Here is a 25,759-nt window from a genome sequence, read left to right as displayed (position 1 = left end):
TTAATTACAGAACATAATTTAATATAAACATATTTAATTACAATTGATGAGCGATAAACTGTTCAAGAATGACTTAACCCCTTCCGCGTGTCAAAGTGATGAGAACTTTAGGCAGTCCGTGGCCTCTTCTGCTGTCTTTCTCTCCCTCCCTTGCCATGCCCTCCATTACTCCCTGGTTCCCTCGACCAGAGGAAACCCGCCCCCCCAAGAGGGAATCTTCTAGACAAGGATGTTGCTCATTGATTATCCCATGGTGTTTGGCACCTGTACAGTGCCACCTATCCTTAGAAAGCCAAGTGGAAGGAGGTGAGTGTGCAAGCCAGGCTGGGATGCATTGCTTCCACCTGACCAGCTGCCTTCCTCACATTGGCTCACACTGGTGAAATGAGGCTGCCTCTCCCTGGCTGGTTTTCCCAGTGTCCTCACACCTCTATGTGGTGCTGGCTTGCCTTTTGACAGTCAGTGAGCAACCTATTAAACAATCCTCAGATCTCTTAGAAAACGTATAAAGGTAAACTCATTTTTTGTCATGATCAGGAAGTCCCTGACCACAGTAGTTAGGGTATTTTCACAGTTTTGGAGTCAATGTGTAATACCTGGAGGCTTCTACATGAAACAGGACACTATTCTGGCAGAAATTCTTCCTTACATGCTGCCAACCCCCATCCCTACCCCCCAAAATTGGCAGAAGCAGACCTTGGATGAAACGGTTTACAACAAACTGAGACCACACAGACACAACCTCCACTGGATAAAGGACTCAATCATTATCGGCACATTGTCTTTCTAGAAGCCCTATTTACAAATGGAAGACTTCATAAGTCACAAAAGCCATGTTGTGGACTGCACGCATGTCTGTGTTCCCCCCAGATCATATATTGAAACCCTACCCTTTGATGGAATGGTATTAGGAGGTAGAGTCTTTGGGAGGTAATCAGATTTAGAAGAGGTCATGAGGGTGGCTCGATCTCTCTTCCCTCGGCTATGTGAGGATACAGCAAGAAGGTGGCTGTCTGCAAACCAAGAAGAGGGCCCTCCCCAGAAGTCAACCATGCTGATACCCTGATCTGGGCTTCCCAGCTTCCAGAATGGTGAGAAGTAAATTTCTATTGTTTAAACCACCAGTTTACAGTGGTTTACAGTTTACAGTTTAAATTTCTATTATAGCAGCCCAAACTGACTAAGACACACCACTAGGTCTCAACTGCAATAAAACTGAGAGTCAATCCAAAGAAATTACAAGGCTGATCCTTCCTTAGAAAAGAGTAAGTAGCCCTGGAGTGAACTGGGAAAATTCATTGTCAAGTTTCCCTATGACAAATGATGTGAAATTACAAATAGCCTCAAATACTGTTTTTACCTCCTGCTGTGGATTTCAAAGTATAACGCACACATTCTCCTAAAAGCTATCATGAGTGCTGAAAAAGACGGTTTATTATTCATAAGTAAGCAAGTACAAGCTACTTCTAGAGGAATCACTGACAGGTGCACAAAAAGTAAAATTAGTGTGACAATTCAGGACCACACAGCATCCAAGAGAACGAGGCACTCTTCAAGTGAAAGCATACCCTTTCGAAGAAAAAAAAAATTTAATTTCCCTCACATAGTAAATATGCAATGTGAGAACTATAAGGTACTTCTTTTAGGTGAAGTGCTCCTGCAGAAATGAGGAAGGGACAGGAAGGGAAAGTAGCCAATAAAGCATTTGCTATTCAAAAAGTTACCAAATTAAAAGCTTGTGTGTGTCAAAGGGCACTAGCAAGAAAGTGAAAAAACCTACAGAATGGGAGAAAGTATTTGTCTTCTCCCTTTTCCCTTCATCCTACCCAGTGACGTGAGGATCTTTTCTTGCACCTTTGCTTGTATGAAATCTTCTGCCAGCTTACAGTAGGTATTCTGTGAGAACTGTTCCACATGTAGATGTATTTTTGATTTATTTGTGGGAGGGAGTGAGCTCCACATCCCTCTACTCCACCATCTTGATCTCCAGGGGAAAGTATTTGTAAATCATATTATATGATAAGGGTCTAGTATCCAGAATATATAAAGAACACTTACAACCTAACAATAAAAATACAAATAACCCAGTTGAAAAATGGAGAAAGGATCTGAATAGGTATGTTTCCAAAGAAGATGTACCAAAGACCAATAAGCATGTGAAAAGATGCTCAACATCATTAGTCATCAGGGAAATGCAAATGAAAATCAAAATGAGATACCACTCCATATACACCAGGATGACTATAAGCAAACAGATAAATAATTACAAGTTGTGGAGAAACTGAAATCCTCATACACGGCTGGTGGGAATATAAATGACGCAGTCACTGTGGAAAACAGGGATGGTTACTGTTGATGGTTACTCAAAAAGTTAAATATAAAGTTACCATATGACTCAAGCAATTCCATTCTAGGTACATACCCAAAAGAACTGAAAACATGTCCACATAAAAACTTGTATACAAATATTCATAGCAGCATTATTCATAATAGCCAAAAAGTGGGAACAACCCAAATGTCCATCAAATGACAAATGAATAAACAAAATATGGCTTATCCATACAACAGAATAGCATTTGGCCATAAGAAAAAAACAAGCTGCGACGTGGACCAACCCTGAAAACATCATGCTGAGCGAAAGAAGCCAGACACAAAAGATTATATATACTATGATTCCATTTATAGGAAATGTCCAGAATTGACACATCTATAGCGACAGAAAGGCTGCCAGAGGATGGGAGGAGAGAGGAACTGAGTGACTATTAACAGGTGGGGCTTCTTTTGGGGGGTGATGGAAATGTTCTGGAATTAGGTAGTGATGACGGCTACACAACATTGTGAATATACTAAAAACCACCGAATTGTACACTTAAAATGGTTAAAATAGTAGGTTTTGTGTTATGTAAATTTTATCTCCATTTTTGAAAGCTACCACTCTGGGACCTGGAGCCTAATCCCACTAGGGAAGGCTGGGAGCCTGTATTACAGTGTGCCGCTCAGAGTTATCTCATCCAAGAGGTAAGGAAGCTGGGGTATTCATACACTAACTCCCATCAGTCAGTGACTGAAGGTTGCTTTTGGGGAACATTGATTCCTTGCACTTCTGGCCTGCCGGCCAAAGGGGCTCTGAGGGCCAGAGAAAGTCCTTAGGCAAAGAAATGCTGGTGCTGACAGTGGATGGTCAGACCAGTGTGCCCTGAAAGTTACAGGCAAGGAGGTTTGGGCAGTGGACCAACAATCTGCTACTCTCTCATCAAGCTGTTTTAGGATTAAACAAGAAAGGCTGTGTAAAGGCTCTAGAGTGCCAAACAAAGAGAGAGCTCTCAATAAATGCAGGTTATTTTTACAAAAGATGCAATAGGTTAAATAATTTGATCCAAATTGCACAGTTAATGCAAGGTGGAGCTGGGATTTACACAGATCTCTCTGTGCAACTCGATCTTTCATACAGACAATTATATTAACCAAACATACAGTAACCAATCTTGCAAACACACCTCCGATGGCAATTGTGTCATCACGGCATTCAGAGGCTATAATAAACATCTTTACTCTCTCTCCTCCCCCTTATGAGCCCTTGGTGGGGGAAGCAGCTGCTTTTCTCACAAAAAGGCCTTGAGGGCTGAAGTTACTGTCTGCTCAAACTCCAGGGTTTGAATATTATGTAGCTTGTTGTGTAGTTGTTTAATTGAGACTCAAAGCTTGCACATTTGCTGACAATTTAGTGCAAAGAACCAAGACAGACAAACACCTGCAACTGCAGAAGCAGCAGGACACTATCCTCACTAACCTATCGGTCCTGCTGTTCTCCAGAATAATCTGACTCTCGGCTGGCTCAACAAAGGAGGTATACTAGCAGAAACACTAGAGGAATCCCCTGCATGAACTCCCACCAGAGAGCATGCCAGAGGGGTGACATGAGGATGGGGGCTGCAAAACCCACACCTACCTCATCAGGTACTGGTTGATAATCGTGTCTAAGTAGCTGTAGTACACAGCATTGTTCCCATGGCCGTACTGGTCATTGTCCTGCCACCTCATCTGGATGAGCAAGAAGTACCCGTAGACCTCGTGGTGCTGGTGGCAAGCCTCAACTCTCTGATTCTCTGATGATGTAGCCAAGGAACGGACATTCCTAGGAAGCAGCCTCAAAACCCAAAAGGTCGTGGCTGGTAATTGCTGCCTTGGAGAGTACCTTCAAGAAAAAAAGCAATAGGGGATAAGAATGTCTCAAGAAATCTTGATTTTAGTTTTACAAAAGCAATTGCATTACATTTTGGCCATTGGTTTCAAAAGGAAATTAGAGGGGACTTCCCTGGTGGCGCAGTGGTTAGGAATCTGCCCGCCAATGCATGGGACACGGGTTTGAGCCCTGGTCTGGGAAGATCCCACATTCCACAGAGCAACTAAGCCCGTGAGCCACAACTACTGAGTCCACGAGCCACAACTACTGAAGCGCCCGCGCCTAGAGCCCATGCTCCACAACAAGAGAAGCCACCGCAATGAGAAGCCTGAGCACCACAATAAAGAGCAGCCCCCGCTCACCACAACTAGAGAAAGCCCAAGCATAGCAACCAAGACCCAACACAGCCAAATATAAATTAATTAAATTTTTTAAAAAAAGGAAATTAGATTTTTTTTTTCTGCTAGGAAATAAATCTTCCCTGATAATCCAGGTCCTTGCACAAACCTATTTATTTATTTATTTTTGGCTGCGTTGGGTCTTCGTTGCTACGCACGGGCTTTCTCTAGCTGCGGCGAGTGGGGCCTACTCTTCCTTGTGGTGTGCAGGCTTCTCATTGCGGTGGCTTCTCTTGTTGCGGAGCACAGGCTCTAGGCATGTGAGCTTCAGTAGTTGTCGCACATGGGCTCAGTAGCTGTGGCTCGTGGGCTCCAGAGAGCAGACTCAGTAGTTGTGACGCACAGGCTTGGTTGCTCCGCAGCATGTGGGACCTTCCCGGATCAGGGATCAAACCCGTGTCCCCTGCACTGGCAGGCGGATTCTTAACCACTGTGCCACCAGGGAAGTCCCTTACTTTTTAAAAGGACTCCTTATTTTAAAAGGCTTTGGCACACACTGACAGAAGCAAGTGAAGCCTTTGTTTGAATTTGACTACTAGGAATTTAAAGTATATTTGTATGGGGGGTGCTCTATTCCACAAAGTATTTCAAGGAGGGTACTGTTTCTGACAAAATCTGTAACATCACCAAGGGCATAAAGATAGAGTTTGGGCAACCAGTATAAAGTAAAATGTTTACCAGAAAATATTATCAATTGGGCCTATCAACTATAAGGATTTTTTCTTTTAAGTGCGTTAGTTTTCTTTTAGAACAAAAGTAATGTCCTATGGAAAATGTTTAGATTATGCACAAAGGGGAAAAAAAACCCAACAACCCAACAATACCAGCTATTAACACTTCTGTGTGCATTATTCCAGTCTTATATTTATATATCTATATACACATTCTTAAATAGGACCGTACTGCTCATGTTGTTTTGTAATCTCCTGTGCTTAACAATACTCTTTAATGTTAAATAGAGAGAGTGTCTAAATATGCTCAAATATTCTCTTATATCACTTGCAGTGCTGGATTCTGTTATATTCCATTATACTGAAGCACCAAAATTTCTCAAATATTCTTTTGCTGCATATTGAGAATTTTGATTCCAAATGTGCTAAGTGGAATGGAATATCAGCTATGATGGAATAACCAGTATCAGAATAACCTCTCTGTCTGAGAACAACTACAGGAGCTAGATGAAACATAGAAGAGCTGTTTGAACATCTGAGGAAAAAAATCACAGCAGCAGGACTCTACAGTCTGTACCCCCAGGGACAGGGTAACACACTGGCCTCTGCTGTTTCTCATCAGGGCACTTGCCAATTCACCACATGGGGAATAAAGGCTGAAGAGGTAACAGCAACCTAGAGCTTGCAGTGGTCTTGCTGTGTTGGAAGAGTTGACAAGAACTGAAAGGCCAACATCCTGGAGAAAATGAACTGCAGAGAAGTGAGCCTAATAGGGCAAATTCCCCTCAAGGACTTTGCAGACTCACAAGCTGCACATGCTCAGAGAAAACAAAGAAACCAGCAGAAGCAACGGTACACGACTAAAATCTCAGGAGGAAACAGGAGTCTCATTGCACTGAGAACCCAAAAATGAGCTTTCAGAGCTGCCAAGGAGGAGGGCAAAGACCCCAGACTGTCAGTTTCAAAATACCAGGCCAACCAGGAAAGAGGAACGGAGGAATTTTTTTAAATAAAATAAAATAAAAATAGTCCCACAGACTCACACAGATTTAAAAATAACTATGAATAACATACATCACAGATAAAAGGCCCAACACATAAAGAACTCTAAAACTGAAGGGGGAAAAAGATCAAAAACCCAATAGAAAAATAAGCAAAAGTCACAGACAGACCATTCGCAAATAAAGATTTTTAAATGACCTTTAAACATATGAAAAGATGGACAACTTCAGTTATAATGGAAATTATAACTGCAAATTATAACTATGCTGAGATACCATTTCTCAATGATTATATTTGGTAAAAATTGCAAAGCTTGATAGCACATTCTCTTGACATAGCCATGAGGAAAGAGAGTTTTATACATTGATGGTGGGAATGTCCCCCCACCTTTATGGGAGGAGAATTTGACAATATCTAACAAAACCACAAGGGAGTTTACCTTTCGAATTGCATCTAAGCATTTACCTTGAAGATACACCTTCAAGAATGTAAAAACAAACAAAACAAAACAAAAATACATACAAACAAAGTACATCACTACTTGTGAATTGAAAAATACTGGGAAAAAACACACATAGGAGATTGGCTGAATGAGCTATGGCATATTCACACAATGGTATATTATGCAACTGTAAATAAAAACTATAGAAGATGTGATATGGAGTGATTTCCAGGATATATTTGCTGTCAATCAATAAAAGCAAAGTGCAAAAGGGTATATATAGTATGACACGTTTGTGTAAGAAAGAAGAGGAAATAAGACAATATAAATGTATTTATTTGTATTTAAAAAAAAAGAAACTCAGGAAGAATGAGCCAGAAACTAATAGGGGTGCATTAAGGTGCATGGGGTGAGAAAGGGGAAGTGACACTCCTCTCAATATAGATTTTTGTGTAATTTTGAGTTTTGGAAGCATGTTAATGCTTTACATACATAAAATAACGATGATGATGAAGATGATGAAGGTAAATTAACAGTGATGGAGGGGAAAGAAACCAAAAATGGAATATAAACAAAAACAAATAAGCCTATAATTCAAATGAATAACACTGAAGGGAAAAACAATTACTTTTTTTTTTTTTTTTTAATAATACACAATGTATTTATTTATTTATTTATTTATGGCTGTGTTGGGTCTTCATTTCTGTGCATGGGCTTTCTCTAGTTGTGGCAAGTGGGGGTCACTCTTCATCGCGGTGCGCAGGCCTCTCACTATCGCGGCCTCTGTTGTTGCGGAGCACAGGCTCCAGACGCGCAGGCTCAGTAATTGTGGCTCACGGGCCCAGTTGCTCCATGGCATGTGGGATCTTCCCAGACCAGGGCTCGAACCCGTGTCATCTGCATTGGCAGGCAGATTCTCAACCACTGCGCCACCAGGGAAGCCCCAACAATTACTTTTGAATACAGAGTTTTCATTATATACCCTCAGTTTGAAAACAAAAATCTTTTAACAAGTATTGAACACTGGTTAGTCGGTATGATTTTTTATAGTGGTAGGGTTAGCAATTCTGAAACACTTTCTGTGAATCTAAGCCTGGGCAAGTGAGTAAATATACTGAGGATAATGTGAACCAAGTTCGTCACTTGGAAAAAGGACTTACAAATACGGAAAGGAAAAAGACTAAAATGAACCTTCTGGTGTTAGATTAGATCTGGGAGCATCAATATGAACTCCTCGATTAGAGGCAGAGATAGAGATTTCCTAGCCCAGCTGAGCCTAGACATAATGGCACTCCAGTAGAAAAATCAGCACACTTAGCGCCCAGATCTTAGTTTGTAAATACCCATCTCCACAAAAAGGAACCAGGGCTCCTTAAAGAAAACAACTGATTCTAATGATGGGACAGATAAAGTAAAAGATGATCCTGGAATATCTTACTGTGCCAGAAAGTAAAGAAATGTTCAAAGAATTACGGGCATGTTAAAAGTTCATGGGAGGGACTTCCCTGGTGGTGCAGTAGTTAAGAATCCACCTGCCAATGCAGGGCACATGGGTTTGAGCCCTGGTTCGGGAATACCCCACATGCTGCGGAGCAACTAAGCCCGCGAGCCACGACTACTGAAGCCCGCGTGCCTAGAGCCCGTGCTCCACAGCAAGAGAAGCTACAGCAATGATAAGCCCACGCACCGCAACGAAGAGTAGCCCCCGCTCACCACAGCTAGAGAAAGCCCGCACGCAGCAACGAAGACCCAACGCAGCCAAAAATAAATTAATTAAAAAAATTTTTTTAAGTTCATGGGGCCTGCTTGAGTGAGTTCCCAACGGCCAAATTTGAAACGTTTGAGCATCAAATTTCAAAATGAGATCAATGCATTATAACCTTTTGAATTAAATAAGAATTAAATCTACCAAATTAATAAAGGGGGGTGAAGGAAAGTTATCCCTTACATAAGTATGCTCAGTAATAAATGTAGAAAGGATAATGGAGTTAGAAAATCATCATTTTGCAAATATCATAGTAATAATTGATTCAAATATCATAGTAATAATTGATTCAGTCAACAATCATTGACAGATGCTAAAATATACTGGGTACAGGTTTGGCGAGGAGCAGATTATTTGCACTGTCTCAAACTATTTCCCCACAAATTATTTACTCACTACAAATTAATAATGGTACATTTATGTTGGCTCATACTGGTAAGATAGCTCCTTATCCAAGTTATCAAAGTTAATATCACTAATAATGAAGCAAATGAACATCAAATGCCTCCTGATATGATGGACTGTGAAGAACACAGTATCACTTTTGTGTTATTTCTGCCAACAATGCAATATCTGAATCTAATCATGAAGAAACACCAGAGAAACCAAAATTAAAGAACATTCTACAAAGTAATTGTTCTGTACTCTTCAAAAATATCAAGATCATGAGAGACAGATAAAGAAGAATTGTTTCAATTAAAGGAGACAAAACAAACATGACAACTAAATGCAATGTATGATCCTAGATTATACACTAGACTGGGAAAAAGATGTTGCTAGAAGGGACATTATTGGAATAATTGATAAAATTGTAATTTAGACTGTAGATCAGGTAAAAGTATTGTATCAATATTAAACTTTCTAATTTTGAAGTTGTACTTTAGTTGTATAAGAGAAATTCCTTGTTCTTAGTAGATACAAACTGAAGAATTTAGGAATAAAGAAAGATGACATCTGCAACATCTTGCCAAATGGTTCAGAAAGAAATAATGTGTGTGCGTTGGGTGGGTGGGGGGATAATACATGTGCATGGAGGGGAAGATGATAAAGTAAATGAGGACAAAAATGTGAAAAATTGGTGAATCTAGTTAGAAGATATACAGTAATGCTTTCCACTATTCCTACAAGTTTTCTGTAAATTTGAAGTTATAAAAAAATCAAAAGTTACCTTAAAAAGCTATCACTAAAATGTTCAAAAAACAGATTAAAAAATTTGATAATTTTACCAGATCATTGGAATCTATGAAATACAATCATTATATTATGAATTCAATAGATCAGTTAAACAATAGACTAGTCACAGACGGGAGAACTAATTAACTGGAAGATAAATCAATCTAAATATTTAGAATGAAGCACAAACAGATAGAAGACTTTAAAATACAAAACAAACATAAGCAAAAGATAGGACAATACTTTTTTAAAAAGTAGGAAAGAGAGAGATAATGGGTAATAAGCAGGATTTGAAGAAATATTGGCAGAAATTTTCCCCAAACTGAAAGAAATGAAGCCACAGATTCAAGAATCATTATGAACACAAGCTGGATAAATTAAAGAAAACCAAACATAACAAAACTGCTGAAAACAAAGACAAAGACAATCTTAAATACAGGGGAAAAAAAAGACACTTTACTTGTTCAATGGAAACAATAAAAAAGACAAAAGAGTGGCACCTTTAAAATTCTTAAAGTAAATGACTGCAGAGCTAGAATTCCACACCCAGAGAAAACAACCGTCAAAAATGAAAGCAAAATAAATAGTCATTTTAACAAAAACTGAAGGAATTTATCCCAAACAGACCTACACTAGGAAATGCTGAAGGGCACTCTTCAGATGGGAGGAAAATGACCCTCAATGAAAGCATAATAATGCAGAAAAGAATAAAGAGCAATGGAAAGAGTAGATAGATGGGTAAATTTAAATTAATAATGACTGCTTAAAACAATATTAATAACATCTTGTGGCATTTAAAATATATATGGAATTAAAATATCCCAGAACAGTAGCAAAAGAGATAGGAGGGTAAATTCAGTTATAGTGTTATAAGATCTTTTCTTTTTTTAGTAAGTGATAACAATCCTAATTTAAGGTTGAGTATAAGTCAAGGAAGCATGGTGTAACCTCTAGGATAATCAGAAAAAATATTAGAAAAAGAATATTTAATTAACAAAGGGAAAACTAAACAATAAAGATACTTTTAAAATCCAAAAGAAGACAATATGTCAGGTGAAAGGACCAAAAAATAGATGAAATAAACAAAAAACAAACAGTATAGTGGATTTGAATAAAACTTAGCAATAATTACATGAATTATAACAAACTACTCCAAATAATAGGCATAGACTGTCAGAATGGATTTTTTTAAAACCCAACCACATGTTATTTATAATAGACACACCTTAAATATAAGGACACAGAAAAGTTGGTAGTAAAATAATGGAAAACATACAAACATAAACAAGAAAAAAGGCTGGTGTAGATATACTAATGACAGACAAAACAGATTTTAAGGCAAGAAGTATTACTACATATAAAAGAGAAACTTTCAGTAAAGATAAAAAGGTCAATTCAACAAAGATTTCATAACACAGACTCAAATATAGTAAAAACTAACAAAACTAAAGGAGTAATAAACCAATTCCCAATTGCAATGCACAGCTCTAACACACCTCTCTCAATAGCTCAAAGAAGAAGCAGAAAATAATCTATAGAAAATTAGAACAACATGATTAAAAACTTAACACAGGACCCACTGACTGTAGAATACACATTATTGGGTTTTTTTCAATAAATTTATTTATTTTATTTATTTATTTTTGGCTGTGTTGGGTCTTCGTTGCTGCACGCGGGCTTTCTCTAGTTGAGGTGAACAGGGCCTACTCTTTGTTGTGGTGCATGGGCCTCTCATTGCAGCGGCTTCTCCTGCTGTGGAGCACAGGCTCCAGGCACACGGCCTTCAGCAGTTGTGGCTCACAGGCTCTAGAGCGCAGGCTCAGCAGTCATGGCGCATGGGCTTAGTTGTTCCACGGCCACATGGGATCTTCCCGGACCAGGGCTCGAGCCCGTGTCCCCTGCATTGGCAGGCAGATTCTCAAGCACTGCACCACCAGGGAAGCCCAAATACACATTACTTTGGGGTACATATAGGAGTTACCAAAATAAAGCATATACTGGGTCATAAAACAAATCTTAACAAATTTTAAAGAATTAAAATCAGAGTCTATTCTCTGACCACAGTGGAATTAATCTAAAAATGAATAACAATAACTACAACAAAAACACAATTTTAAAACTTCCCCAAAGCCTGAAAATCAATTAATAAAGTTAAATAAGAAATCACAATGGAAAATAAGAAAACATTTTCAATAGAACAGTAATAAAAATATGACATATAAAAACTTGTGGGATATACCTAACTTGCAGTTAGAGAAAACACAATAGTTAAATGAAAATCTAAGGATGAAAATGAATGATCTAAGGATCCATCTCAACAAGCTTGAAAAAGAGCAGCAAATTAAACTAAAAGAAAGGATATGAGAGCAATAATGAAGATAAGGACAAAAATCAATAAAATAGACAAAAAAAAAAATAGAGGAGAAGTCAGTAAATTTTTTCTATAAAGGGACAAATGGTAAATATTTTAAATTTTGTGGGCCATAAGATATGTCACAACTACTCAACTCTGCCACTGTAATGCAAAAACAGGCACAGACAATACATAAATGAATGGAAATAGCTGTGTTACAATAAAACTATATTTACAAAAACAGGTTATGGGTTAGATTTGACCCATGAGCCATATTTTGTCAATCCCTACAGTAGAAAATACAATAAAGCCAAAAGTTTGTTCTTTGAGAAAATAAAATAAAACAAATAAAATTCATAAAAACCCCAGTAAGACTGTAGAAAGAAAAGAGGGGACAAATTATCAATATAAGAAATGAAAAAGGGACATCACTACAGATATCACAGGTATCAAAAAGATAAGATGTTATAAATAACTTTAGATCAATAAATTTGATAATTTAGATGAAATGGACAAATTCATATTTAAAAATACTAATTTACCAAAACTGACAAAAGAAGAAACAGAAAATTCAAATAGTCCTATATCCATTAAAATGTGAATCTGTAATTAAAGCCTGTCCACAAAGAAAACTTCAGGATCAAATGGCTTCATCAGTAAATTCTTTAAACATTTCATGAACTACCACCAATCTTATACAAATTATTCCAAAGAACAAATAAAGTGAAGTCATTTCTGAACACATTTTATGAGGCCTGTACAGCCTTGATACCAAAACTTACCAATAAAGAAAAAGTATTACAAGAAAGGAAGAGTATAAAGCCAATCTCTCTTATAAACATAGATGCAATAATTTGGCAAAATCAAATTAAATATTGGCAGATCAAAGCCAGTGATATATAAAAAGAATAGGCCTCAACCAACTTAATTTATAACACTAATACTAAGCTGGTTTAAAACTTGAAAGTCCATCAATATAATTTACCCCCATTAACTAAATAAATAAGAAAAGTTATATAGTCATTGAATATATGAAAAAAAGCATTTGATAAAATTCAATGCCCATTTGTGGTGTTTAAAAATCCTAACAAAGTAGGAATAAAAGGAACTGCCTTAACTAATAAAGAATATCTTTTTTTAAAATCTGCATTAAATATATTAAGGGTAAAATAGTGAAAGCTTTTCCACTGAAATTGGGAATGAAATCAGGATGTCTGCAATCACTTCTATTAAACACTGTACTGTGGCCCAAGGAAAATAAATTTATTGTTTTTAATTTTAAGAAAAAAAATCACCATTGTTCACAAATGCTATGAGTATATGCCTAAAATATTCAAAATAATCTACAAATAAATTATTAAGGATTAAAAAGTGAATTTAGCGAAGTCCCTTAAAAATCATACTTAAAAATCAATTGTATTTGTAGATACTAACACTAAACAATTGGAAAATGAAATTTTAAAACAATACCATTTACATTAGTAAAACATAAGCTACCTAAGAATATCTAGCATCAAAAACACCAGATACCTAGGAACAAAACTAGTCAAAAATGTGCAAGACCTGTACACTGAAAACTACAAAACACTGCTAAGAGAAATTAAGAATGACATAAATGGAGGGATATACCACATCCATGTACTGGAAGACTAAGTACTGGAAGGATATCAGTTCTTCCCAATTGATCTAAGTTCAAGGCAATAAAAACCCCAGCTGGCTTTTCTATGAAAACTAATAAATTGATCATACATTTTACATGTAACTGTAAAAGACTTAGAACAGTCAAAACAAACATGAAAAAGAATAAAGCTGAAGAATTTACATTACCAAATATTAAGATTTATTATAAAGTATAGGGTAATTAAAACAGTGGTATTGGCACAGGATAGACAAATACATTGATGAAACAGGGTCTAGGAAACAGGCCACTCATATAAGACCATGCAATTTATGAAAAATGTGCCACTGGAATGCAATGGGGGAAAGGATAATATTTTTAATAATTTATATTTTTTAATGAAACTTTACCCACCTCAAAACATGCACACAATTCAATTCTATATGAATTACAGAACTAAATGTAAAAGGAAAAACAATAAAGTTTCTAGAAAGTAATACAGACTACATTTTTAGCATTGGGGTAAGCAAAATAATCCCTTATACAGGATACAAAGATCTCTTATTATAAAAGATTAATAAATTTAACTTCTTTAAAATTAAGAACTTATGTTTATCAAAGGACACCAGTAAGGTATGCAATACACATATCCCCAAAGAACTAATATCCACAATATATAGAGAACCCCTACAAATCAATGAGAAAAAAAAATACACAACCCAAATTAAAAAATAAATAAATAAGTTAAAGACTTGAATTGGGACACAGTGAAAGATAATATCCAATTGGCCAATAAGTGTAATAAAAGGTACTAAATATCATTAGCCATCAAGGAAATGTAAATTAAAACCATAATTATTTCCCATTTAAACCCTCATAATGGCTAAAATTTTATTTTGTTGATGAGGATGTGGAGCAACTAGCACTTTAATACTCTGCTGGTGGAAGTGTAAATTGGTGGACAAAATTTAGCAATCTATTTCACAGTATCTACTAAAATTGTACAACTGCATGTGCTATGACCCAGCAATTCCACTCCTTGGTATATAGTCCATAAAAATGCATACATATGTCCCCACAAAAACACATACAGGAACATCCATAGCAGCATTGCTCATAATAGCCCCAAACTGAAAACAACACAAGTATTCATCAATAGTAGAATGGATGAAGAAAAAGTGGATATTTGGACTTCCCTGGTGGCGCAGTGGTTAAGAATCCTCCTGCCAGTGCAGGGGACAAGGGTTCGAGCCCTGTTCCGGGAAGATCCCACATGCCGTGGAGCAACTAAGCCCGTGTGCCCCAACTACGGAGCCCACGTACCACAACTACTGAAGCCCATGTGCCTAGAGTCCATGCTCCACAACAAGAGAAGCCAGCCACAGCAATGAGAAGCCCATGCACCTCAACAAAGAGTAGCCCCTGCCCACCACAACTAGAGAAAGCCCGCGTGCAGCAACGAAGACCCAACACAGCCAAAAAAATAAAAATATAAGTAAATAAATAAATGTACTTTAAAAAAAGTGTATATTCCTACGACAGAATATTATACAATCTTGAAAAAAGACTTTCTGCTACACACAATCACATTAATAAATCTCACAGACATAATTTTTAGGGAAAGAAGCCGCAAGAGTAGCTGCTGTATGATTCCATGTATATAAAGTTCCAAAACATCAGAAGTGATCTATGATGATAGAAATCAGAATGATGTTCACTTTTGGGTGGGGCATAACGACAGGGAAAGGACATAAAGAAGGCTTCTGTAGGGTTAGTAATGTCCTATACCTTGGTCTGGGTGGCATTTACATGGGTATATTACTTTGTAGAAATTCATCAAGCTTCTTTCATCTATAAATATGTTATACTTCAATTAATATTCTTCCCCAAAAGTGTGCAATGTAAACAAAAATTATGATTACATTAAGTTAAGACTCTAGTGGCCACAACAATTTACTTTTCCTTCATATACATACAAGGAATTTATCTCTTGTCCATTCACCCTCAGGCAAACTCAGAAAACTTGAGGGACTCAGGGTTCTTCTTTATCCACATAAGGCCTTGTTATATTGGTTGCTTTGTGGATACGTACATAATTATACAGCCCCAAGCAGGCACTGACAAAGATGGACTTTAATTCTCACGTAGTAGAAGAGCAAGTACTCTTTGATGCAAAGAATCTTTGATGACCTGAAAATAAACTGCCATCCAAGTGACATTTAAAAAGAGACATTTCTTAACTTATACATCTTTACTTGAAACTTTCCCAAGGAATCAACCTTCATCGTCTGCACCTCTTGGTAACACACAGGCTAAAATTCATCCACTTGAGCAAATACAAAAATCTCAAAATAGAAGAGTGCTCTGCATGGTATTGAGTACCAGCTGGCATTGTGACTGACCACTAAGAGAAAGCAGGGGGAAGTCATTTCTTAAAACAACTTTAAAGAACTATGTCATTAAGCACACTGGCATAATCCAAAGGAAATCAATTTTGACAAATGCCTCACAAATATTCAGACTTTACAAATAATATTAAGGGCATTCTAAATCCTTTAGGAATGTGTCTTGACTCCACAGAGAAAGTTGCCACAAATGGGCACTTTCCTGAAGTCTAAATGTGTGGGGGAGGAGGAGCCTGCCGTGCAAAGAAATTCTCAGGAAGCTGTGAAGACATTAGCTATTTTACTCAATTTATTCCAAGCTGAAATATAATAGTACATTATAAATCTGTTTTGATTGTACTTAATCTAATGAAAAAATGTTCATCTTTTTGATAAGTGCTCATTAGTCATTTTTTTCTGACATAAACAGACAAGAAAGATGTTCTTGTGCTGCACTTAAAACACAACTCAACTAATTACAGTGCAATGACTCAAAGAACAAAATCAACGCGCTGAAGTTTCTCACTTGAACTGTCTTTACAGTTGAATTAAAAGTCTAACCAAAAAAATTTAAAGGGCCCTAGCAGTGTGTTTTATACTTAGGTTGAATAACGTTTAAGTAAACAAAAGCTAAATTTTAGCACATTATATACATTTTAATATTTCCTGTCAATTGCTCTCTAAGAATAGTTGCTGCATTTACCAACAAAGGGGTATGTGTTGGGGGCGGGATGCTCTCTGTTTTGGAAGTGGTGATAAATTTGCATAAGCAATTCATTCTGTTTCATTCATCCGGTCCCTTGGAGACCAAAAGCCAACGTGTAGATAATACCTGGTCAGGGTTGGAGCCAGTCAAGGGCCAGGGAATACCATGAAGCTAAGTGATCATATAAGAATCAAGCCTATTTACAGCTCAGGCATATGCCCAGGACTTTTAGAAATATCAGATGTTTTGGGCTTTTTGGAGTCACAGAGTATTAATCCGATGAAATATTATCTTGAATGAGTCTAACAGAATTAATGCCATTTCCTAAAATGCTTAATTTATGCTCCAGGAAGTATTTTAACTAATCTGACACTGGGTATCTTATAGCTGGCTATGACTCAAATAATCATTTAATTGATTTTTTAGAATTGATTTTTTATTATAAAATATATTAACCTGAAACTAGAAACTTTAGAAATTATTTTAGCTCTATGACACATTAATTATGCAGATTGTATACAAATTCCCAGGCAAAACATCACAAAGAGCAGTAAGTAAAATGAATTACTTAAATATGTTACTCCTTCCTACCCTCTCTATTGAAGTCAGTATTTAAACGAATATATGCAACTTTTTAAAGGCTCATTTGAATGAACAAACAAAGCAAGAGAACAGTCTAGCACTGAACTCATTCAGTGGATGGTTGTCAGAGCCACCTTCATGAATGATTTTGCTGGCATTTTATAGTCTTTAGACATTGGGTAATAAGAAAAAACACACATCTTGTGTCCAGCAGGAAGTCAAATTGCTCTAATCTTTGTTAAGAAAATGGCTATCCCTCATTAACAAAGCTGTAAACACAGTATAACCATCTTGAAGCAAAAATGCATAGCTTGGAGGTCAAGAATTCAGGGTGGAAAAACCAAGATTCAAGTCCCAACTCCACCACTTGCTCTTCAAGGGAACCTGGACAAGATTCTTCACTTCCCTAAGATTCATAAATGCGTAGATGTTGGGGGAAAGAACACCCACTTTGCTGTTATGAACATTACATTCAATAAGACGACAGGTGGAAAGCACTTAGCACAGGGCCTGACATATCATCAGGATTCAAAATTTAGCTGAGATTAATGAACCATCAATAGGACTTGAGTCTCAGGGACCTTTCTAGGAGTGAGGAGCCACCTTTCTTCCCTTTCATCCTGTGTCATTTTCAAAACTCCAGCGTTGTCTGGAATGAAAAGGCAGACCATTTCCCTATGTCACACTAACTGGCCGATTTCAGGCATCAAACCTACAACATTGACCTTGTTATTATCATCCCAGCAGAACCAGCTCTCTTTATTAGACCTCACCTCAAGGTGTCAGCATGTAAGAGAAATGCAGTACATGGTGCATTTGGTCATTATGGGTCACCACACCTTTTCTGTAATTCTACTTTTGGATTTATATTTCCATTCATACTATTTGGCACAAAGGAAAAGTTTACCAACTTATTAAGTAATGGAATGGGCCATATTCACTTTACTCTGACTTTATCTAAAGGAAATAAAACCATCAGTGTTTCTCAACCCTATACATGCTTATCAAGGCTGACTTGAGTACCTCATTCCTCCCCATTAATATAAAAAGTTAATAGTCAACTGTTATTGAATGCTTACTACATTCCAAGAACTTTATGAAACTCTTTCATGGACTACCTCATTTAATTCTCAAACAATCCTAGACAGTAGGTACTGACATCCTTACATTAGGAAAGTGAGACTCAGAGAGGTTAAGCAACTTATTTAAGGCCATGCAGCTAGTAAGTGACAGAACCAGGATTCAAATTCAAGTTGGTATGACTCCAAAGTTCACGATCTTTATCACAAAACTGTAACACCAGAAAGAAGTCACAGAGATTAGCAGCAAACACATCCAGGGCCATTCACATCAGTAAAAATTAATTGCAATGAGGTCAGAATTAGACACCCATTAAGTGTTATTCTTTTCAATTTGGGGTCATCTGGACGCTGCTTAGCAAGTTCATTCTTTCACTTATTTCTGTATGTATTTACTGAACAACGACTATGTGTTGGGCACTGTGCCAGGTGAGAAAAATGAAAACAACGTATTTCCTAACCTGAATTTTCAGTTACTTCATCCACTAGGAGTCCTTTCCTCAACTGCCATGCTTTGGACAAAAACAGTGGACTTGAAAATAGAGGAAGTAAGATTTTCTATACGTTATACAAGTTAATCAAGTTCTCTTTTCCAGTTCTTCAGGTACTGTTGCTGTCTGCAATTCCCCAGCATTAAACAAAATATATGAGAGGCTTCACAATCTTCCTCAACTCACCAGACCCTTCTTCCATTGTTCTCCACCATGTGCCCTAAGTTCCAACCATGCTGAGCCGCTCATATTTTCCGAACACATGGGGCTCCTTCTCTCCCTCCATACTTTTACATACGCTGTTGCTTCTGCACAGCATGCATATTCCTCTTAATCTTTCAATTCACCATGTACAAGCCAGCTCAAACATCACCTTCTTTATGACATCCTTCCTGATCATTCCCCACAGTCTGTCTACAACCTTGAATAATCAGACGGAGTTTGATGGTCACCTCTTTCATTCTTTCAACAAACTATTCCTGCAGTTGAAACAGATTTATGAACAAACAGACCAATATCCCTGCCCTTGGGAAGCTGACATTCTTGTGGTGGGAGAGAAAATAAATATAAGAAATAGGCAAGTTATACGGAATGTTATAAGCTGATAAGTGGCATGGAAAGAGATGGGTAGGGTAAGGAGAGTGGGACTGAGGGTCGCGGGGAGGACTGCACACAGGAGGAGTTGCAATTAAAAGCAGTGGTCAAGGTAGAGCCAATTAAGGAAGTGAGAAAGACATGCAGAAGGTGAGGGCCTCTGAACATTTTGCACTCCTCCCCACATACATTTCGCATCTCTCATTTGCATTCCAGTCTTCCTCATTAAGCTGGGAGTTCTCCAGGGGCAGGGACTAAGGGAATTATCTTTTCCCTCCCCAGTGTACAGTTCAGCACCTGGCAGGAATTGCTCAATTTACTGTTTGTTCAATGAACAAATGAAAGAAAGAAACTCTTCACAGGCTCCACAGTCAGAGAACTGGTCATTTCTCCTACCCCTACATTGTTTAAATGCTGCTTTACTTTGTTTGCTTTCAGCATCCCCAATAATCTTCCTGTCTTCTTCACCAGTGACCTCCAAAGTATGGGAAACCAAGGGGTTTCCAGGATCATCCAATGATGAGAGGCCTGGAGAAGCAGGAAGGAAACACTAGAACTTCTATTCAGGCGATATTTTAGTATCAAAACTAAGAGAAAATAAGCACTACTGAAATATAATATATGGGTTGAGGCTGATACCCTCACTCACAGTGGGCCCTGAAAGGCCCAAAGGGAAGGAAAGCTTCACTCAAGAATGACATCCCCACTTGGACAGGGCCCACTGCTGTCATTGTTTTTGTTTTTCTTTACATTATACCCTCATCCTAGCAAGCCCAAATATTTGATGAATAAATGAATGAATATTACAAATAGTGAAAGTTCTGGAGAACTGTCTTTGCACCTCAGTGACCCCTGGTAAGGGCCGGGAAGAACACAGATGTCAGGGACAAAAAGGGCTACACGCATTATTCAAGTCAAGACTTTCCTGTTACCTCAGTCACCTCAGCCAAGGAGCAGCAGCCCTGGTCTATTAAGGGCTTATAGGAGAGGGAAAAAAGGATTTCCTCCTTGTGCCGTTGACTTGTCGAAAGGAAGAAACTTTTTCATCAGGCTTTTCCTTACCTCCCAACATTCCCTTCTTTATAAACTAGATTCTGATACCTGAGGGATTCTCATGTTGAGTAGGACTCATCCAGCCTCTGTCTTGATGGAAAATAAGTGGTGTGCCACTTAATAAGGATACCAAAGTAAACCTTTGACTTTGGTATCCTGGACATGGCCAGGCAGGGCTGGTAATTAGAAATGGTTAGCCAATGCAGCCTTGTGGTACAGGCCCAACAAGCTCTCCCTCAAAGCTTCCCTGGGAACAACAAAGCAAGGGGGTGCCAAGGGTACTCAGTGACAACTGGGCTACTGGGTTCTGATCAAACTGTGTAGACTTTCTTCCCCCTTCTCCCCTCCTCCCGGGGTTGGAGATCTAGCACATGAAGATGACAGAGGAAGGCAATCATTTCAGCACAGTGATAGTATAGCAGATACCCAATGAGTTGTTTCTCATACTTTGCAAATAACTCCCCACCCAGAAAAGACACTGCGAAAATCCCCTTTAACCCCATCTTTCAGTGCCCTGGTGCCATCTGGCCAGGAACACAAGGGAATCAACCAGCATAGAAAGAGGTAAAACTCTGAGGACTGGGAACAGATGAATAAAAACTGAAGAGGGCACCAGGGAGACAGAGAGAAGGTAGGAGATGAAGAGAGGAAAGACTGACTTAGCTTCCCAGAACCACTCTCCATCTGTAAAATGGGAATAATTATTGTAAAGTCCTGAAACTAGGTGTAAGTTGACACCTGCACAAATAATCTCTGATAAGAACCAGGGATTTTAGTTGACTACAAGGTCAGTATGACAGTGTGATGCATGCGAAAGTTAAAAAAAAACAAATACGGTTTCCAGCTGCATGAATAGAAGTAAAACTGTTTGCAATAAATAAGGCAAGGGGCTTCCCTGGTGGCGCAGTGGTTGAGAGTCCGCCTGCCGATGCAGGGGACACGGGTTCGTGCCCCGGTCCGGGAAGATCCCGCATGCCGCGGAGCGGCTGGGCCCATGAGCCATGGCCGCTGGGCCTGCGCGTCCGGAGCCTGTGCTCCGCAACGGGAGAGGCCACAACAGTGAGAGGCCCGTGTACAGCCAAAAAAAAAAAATAAGGCAAGAACATTTCTCTTCTTTCTGCATGGCTTTGAGGCACAGCACTCAGTCTCAAGAGGAACTCTCTTAAGTTCCAGGGTAAAATGACCAGCATAGCAAAGGCCTAGAAATCACAGTAGCTGGGATGATCATGGTGAGACCAGCAGGGATGGCTCCCACAGTAAGTACACAGAAACCCAACCCCGCTGACCACCTTGCTCTTGCCTCACCACCTTTTATGCGAGTCTAGCCACTGTTAGCCTCTTCCTGATTATGAAACCACCCTCGGACAACAAAGGATTTCACTAAACAGGTCAATCTGATCTAATATTTTTTGTGTATGTATGTGTGTCTGTTTAAATATATAAGCATTTGTTTATATCCTGCCTCGTTATATAAAAGGGATTCAAGGTGGTTTACAGGGATATATACATAAAATGCAAACTAGCATACAGTGGAGCATAGATAAGAAAGATACTCTCTTATTCTACCTCTTGTCCTCCTCCACGCTCATTTTACCTTGGGTTCCCAAGTCACAACTGCCATCCAGTTTGACCCAACATCTACTCCCAATAAGCCTGCTTCAGCAACAGCAGCCTGAGTCAGATCTGTGTATTCAGAATCATCTTCTCTAGCACACACTCCTTCCATCCCTGCTTAACGCAGTTGGTTAGGAGCCAGAAACGTAACAGTGACAAGACAAGCCACCACCCACAGAGATTTCACAGTCCAGCAGCCCACCTTCTTCCCAATGGACAGGAAGTTTAAGAAACTGGCCATATGCTGTTTAGACAGTGCAAATTTAGGGAGACTGGATTGCTGTTTCCAAAATTTGAAGGGCTCCAACAGGGTTTACCTTTTCTTTCAGTTTTTAACTATGCTATTTTATGTGCACTTTTATTTGAAGAGACCTTAACTTCCTTTTGGATCTAAGTAAGTTATAAATCAGAAATGAGTAAATATAGGGCAGCAATATAGCAGAGCAGTTAAGTGCAGAGGTTTCAGAGTCAGCTATTTTGGTTTCAAATCCAGGCAGGCCTGGCTATTAGCTATGATTTTTAGATTAGATTCATTTAGATAACTAAGATTAGACTTTGGACAAGTATTTAACATCCCTTAGCATCAATTTCCTCATCTGTAAGATGAGAATATCAATACATTGTGAAGATTAAATGGCATATGATGTATTGGGTTGGCCAAAATGTTTGTTCAGCTTTTTCCAAACGAACTTTTTCGCCAACACAATATGTGAAGCACTTCGAGCAGGAGCTGGCACACAGTAAGTGGCCAAGTACCGGTAGATAGTTATCATTAAATGTAAGCGTACTTGAAGACATATTATGCAGAAAGGGAAATCTTGATACCAGTGAGCTGAATTGTGACTTTATTATCATCAGCTCTAGAAACAAATTCTGGGTTTCCTCAAATTGATATTTTTACTTATTAGTATATGGAATAGGTTTCTAACTACCAAAACATTTAAAAAACTGCAACGACATAGGGGTAAACTCTCTGTTTTTACAGGCAGACAAGCAGCAAGATCCCCTCCATCGTGACTGTCATTGGAGGGGAGTTGGGCTCTGTGTCTTATAAATTTCTTTCCTACTGTAAGACCCTGAACTTGAATTAAATCTACTGCAGAGTGAGAACAAAAGAATCATGCTAGCTTGACCTCAGAAGACGAGATTAGAAAACCTGGAGAATGGAGCCTGAGTTTCCACATAGGTGGAACTCCTGGCTCAGGGTCTCTTCCCTCTGCTGTCAATGAGCTGCCCTGGAGCCCAAAGGGAGGGCGGCCTCACTGAGGCTGCCGGCTCTGGAGGGGCCCCACTAGCCAAAGCCACGACCGTCCTGGGGACCGTGGGCCAGTTCCCTGAAACTTGGACCTCGAAGGCCACCTTTATTCACACAAAGAAGATTCTTCCATTTGGAGGTCAACATGTCAGAGGAGATTGGTCCAAGATGGTAGAGTAGAAGGAAATGCGTTCACTCCCTCTTGTGAGAGCACCAGAATCACAACTAACTGCAGAACAACCATCTACAGGAAGACACTGGAGATCACCAAAAAAGATACCCCACATCCAAAGACAAAGGAGAAGCCGCAATGAGACGGTAGGAGGGGCGCAATCACAATAAAATCAAATCCCATAACCACTGGGTGGGTGACTCACAAACTGGAGAACAATTATGCCACAGAGTCTGCCCACTGGAGTGAAGGTTCTGCGCCCCAGGCTTCCCAACCAGGCAGTCCGGCAACGGGAGGAGGAATTCCTAGAGAATCAGACTTTGAAGGCTAGCGGGATTTGACTGAAGGACTTTGACAGGACTGGGGGAAACAGAGACTCCACTCTTGGAGGGCACACACAAAGTAGTGTGTGCATCGGGACCCAGGGGAAGGAGCAGTGACCCCATAGGAGACTGAACCAGACCTACCTGCTAGTGTTGGAAGGTCTCCTTCAGAGGCTGGGGGGCAGCTGTAGCTCACCACGGGGGGGAAGGACACTGGAAGCAGAAGTTCTGGAAAGCACTCCTTGGCATGAGCCCTCCCGGAGTCCGCCATTAGCCCCACCAAGGAGCCTGTGGGCTCTGGTGCTGGGTCGCCTCAGGCCAAACAACCAACAGGGAGGGAACTCAGCCCCACCCATCAGCAGACAAGCAGATTAAGGATTTGCTGAGCTCTCCCTGCCAGAGCAACACCCAGCTCTACCCATCACCAGTCCCTCCCATCAGGAAGCCTGCACAAGCCTCTTAGATGGCCTCATCCACCAGAGGGCAGACAGCAGAACCAAGAAGAACTACAATCCTGCAGCCTGTGGGACTGTATGGGACCTAATGGGACCTAATTTTGACCTAATTAAAAGCTTTTGCACAGCAAAGCAAACTATAAACAAGACAGAAAGACAATCCTTAGAATGGGAGAAAATATTTGCAAACAAATCAACAGACAAAGGATTAATCTCCAAAATGTATAAATAGCTCATGCAGCTCAGTATTAAAAAAACAAACAATCCAATCAAAAAATGGGCAGAAGAACTAAACAGACATTTATCCAAAGAAGACATACAGGGCTTCCCTGGTGGTGCAGTGGTTGAGAGTCCACCTGCCAATGCAGGGCACACGGGTTCGTGCCCCGGTCTGGGAAGATCCCACATGCCGCGGAGCGGCTGGGCCCGTGAGCCATGGCCGCTGAGCCTGCGTGTCCGGAGCCTGTGCTCCGCAACGGGGGAGGCCACAACAGCGAGAGGCCCGCGTACCGCAAAAAAAAAAAAAAAAAAAAAAAAACCTACAATGAGTATCACCTCACACTGGCTAGTATGGGCATCATCAGAAAATCTACAAACAACAAATGCTGGAGAGGGTGTAGAGGAAAGGGAACTCTCTTGCACTGTTTGTGAGAATGTAAATTGATACAGCCACTATGCAGAACAGTATGGAGGTTCCTTAAAAAACTAAAAATAGAATTACCATATGACCCAGCAATCCCACTACTGGGCATATGCCCAGAGAAAACCATAATTCAAAAAGACACATGCACCCCAATGTTCACTGCAGCACTATTTACAATAGCCAGGTCATGGAAGCAACCTAAATGCCCACTGACAGACGAATGGATAAAGAAGATGTGGTACATATATACAATGGAATATTATTCAGCCATAAAAAGGAATGAAATTGGGTCTTTTGTAGAGAAGTAAATCAGAAAGAGCAAAACAAATATCGTATATTAACGCATATATGTGGAATCCAGAAAAATGGTACACGTGGACTGGTTTGCAAGGCTGAAATAGAGACACAGATGTAGAGAACACAAATATGAACACCAAGGGGGGAAAGCGGGGAGGGGGAGGTGATGGTGGTGGGATGAATTGGGAGATTGGGATTGACATATACACACTAACATGTACAAAATAGATAATAAGAACCTGATGTATAAAAAATAAATAAATAAATCAGGAGGATAAAAAAGAAAAAGAAAAATTGAAGGCAGTTTTCTGAAGCACTGCAAAGATAAGGGATTCCTGGACCTGGGAAGACTCATCTGGCCAGAGGCCAGAACAAAAAGTGCTGAATTATTTTCGTTGGTTCCTGGAAACCAAATGCAAATCTAACCAATAATCAGTCAATATTTATCATATCCAGGATTATGAAAAGCTCCAGACATGGTCCCAGAAACAGAATATGAGGTCATT

At 39.2% G+C, this 25,759-nt stretch overlaps 1 protein-coding gene across 1 annotated transcript in view; it reads right to left on the bottom strand.

Annotated features, from left to right (window-relative positions):
* The window catches only part of LOC103075296 (uncharacterized), a 155,156-nt gene that overhangs the window by 92,472 nt on the left and 36,925 nt on the right, over positions 1 to 25,759 (bottom strand). The window contains exon 3 of the mRNA XM_007460934.1: positions 3,950 to 4,195. Within this exon, the coding sequence (XP_007460996.1) occupies positions 3,950 to 4,195 (246 nt within the window). The remainder of the gene's footprint in view (positions 1 to 3,949; positions 4,196 to 25,759) is intronic.

The sequence above is a fragment of the Lipotes vexillifer genome, unplaced genomic scaffold, assembly GCF_000442215.2.
Source record: "Lipotes vexillifer unplaced genomic scaffold, Lipotes_vexillifer_v1.1 scaffold627, whole genome shotgun sequence".
Classification (NCBI taxonomy): Eukaryota; Metazoa; Chordata; class Mammalia; order Artiodactyla; family Lipotidae; genus Lipotes; species Lipotes vexillifer.
This window is presented reverse-complemented; position numbering and strand designations above follow the sequence as displayed.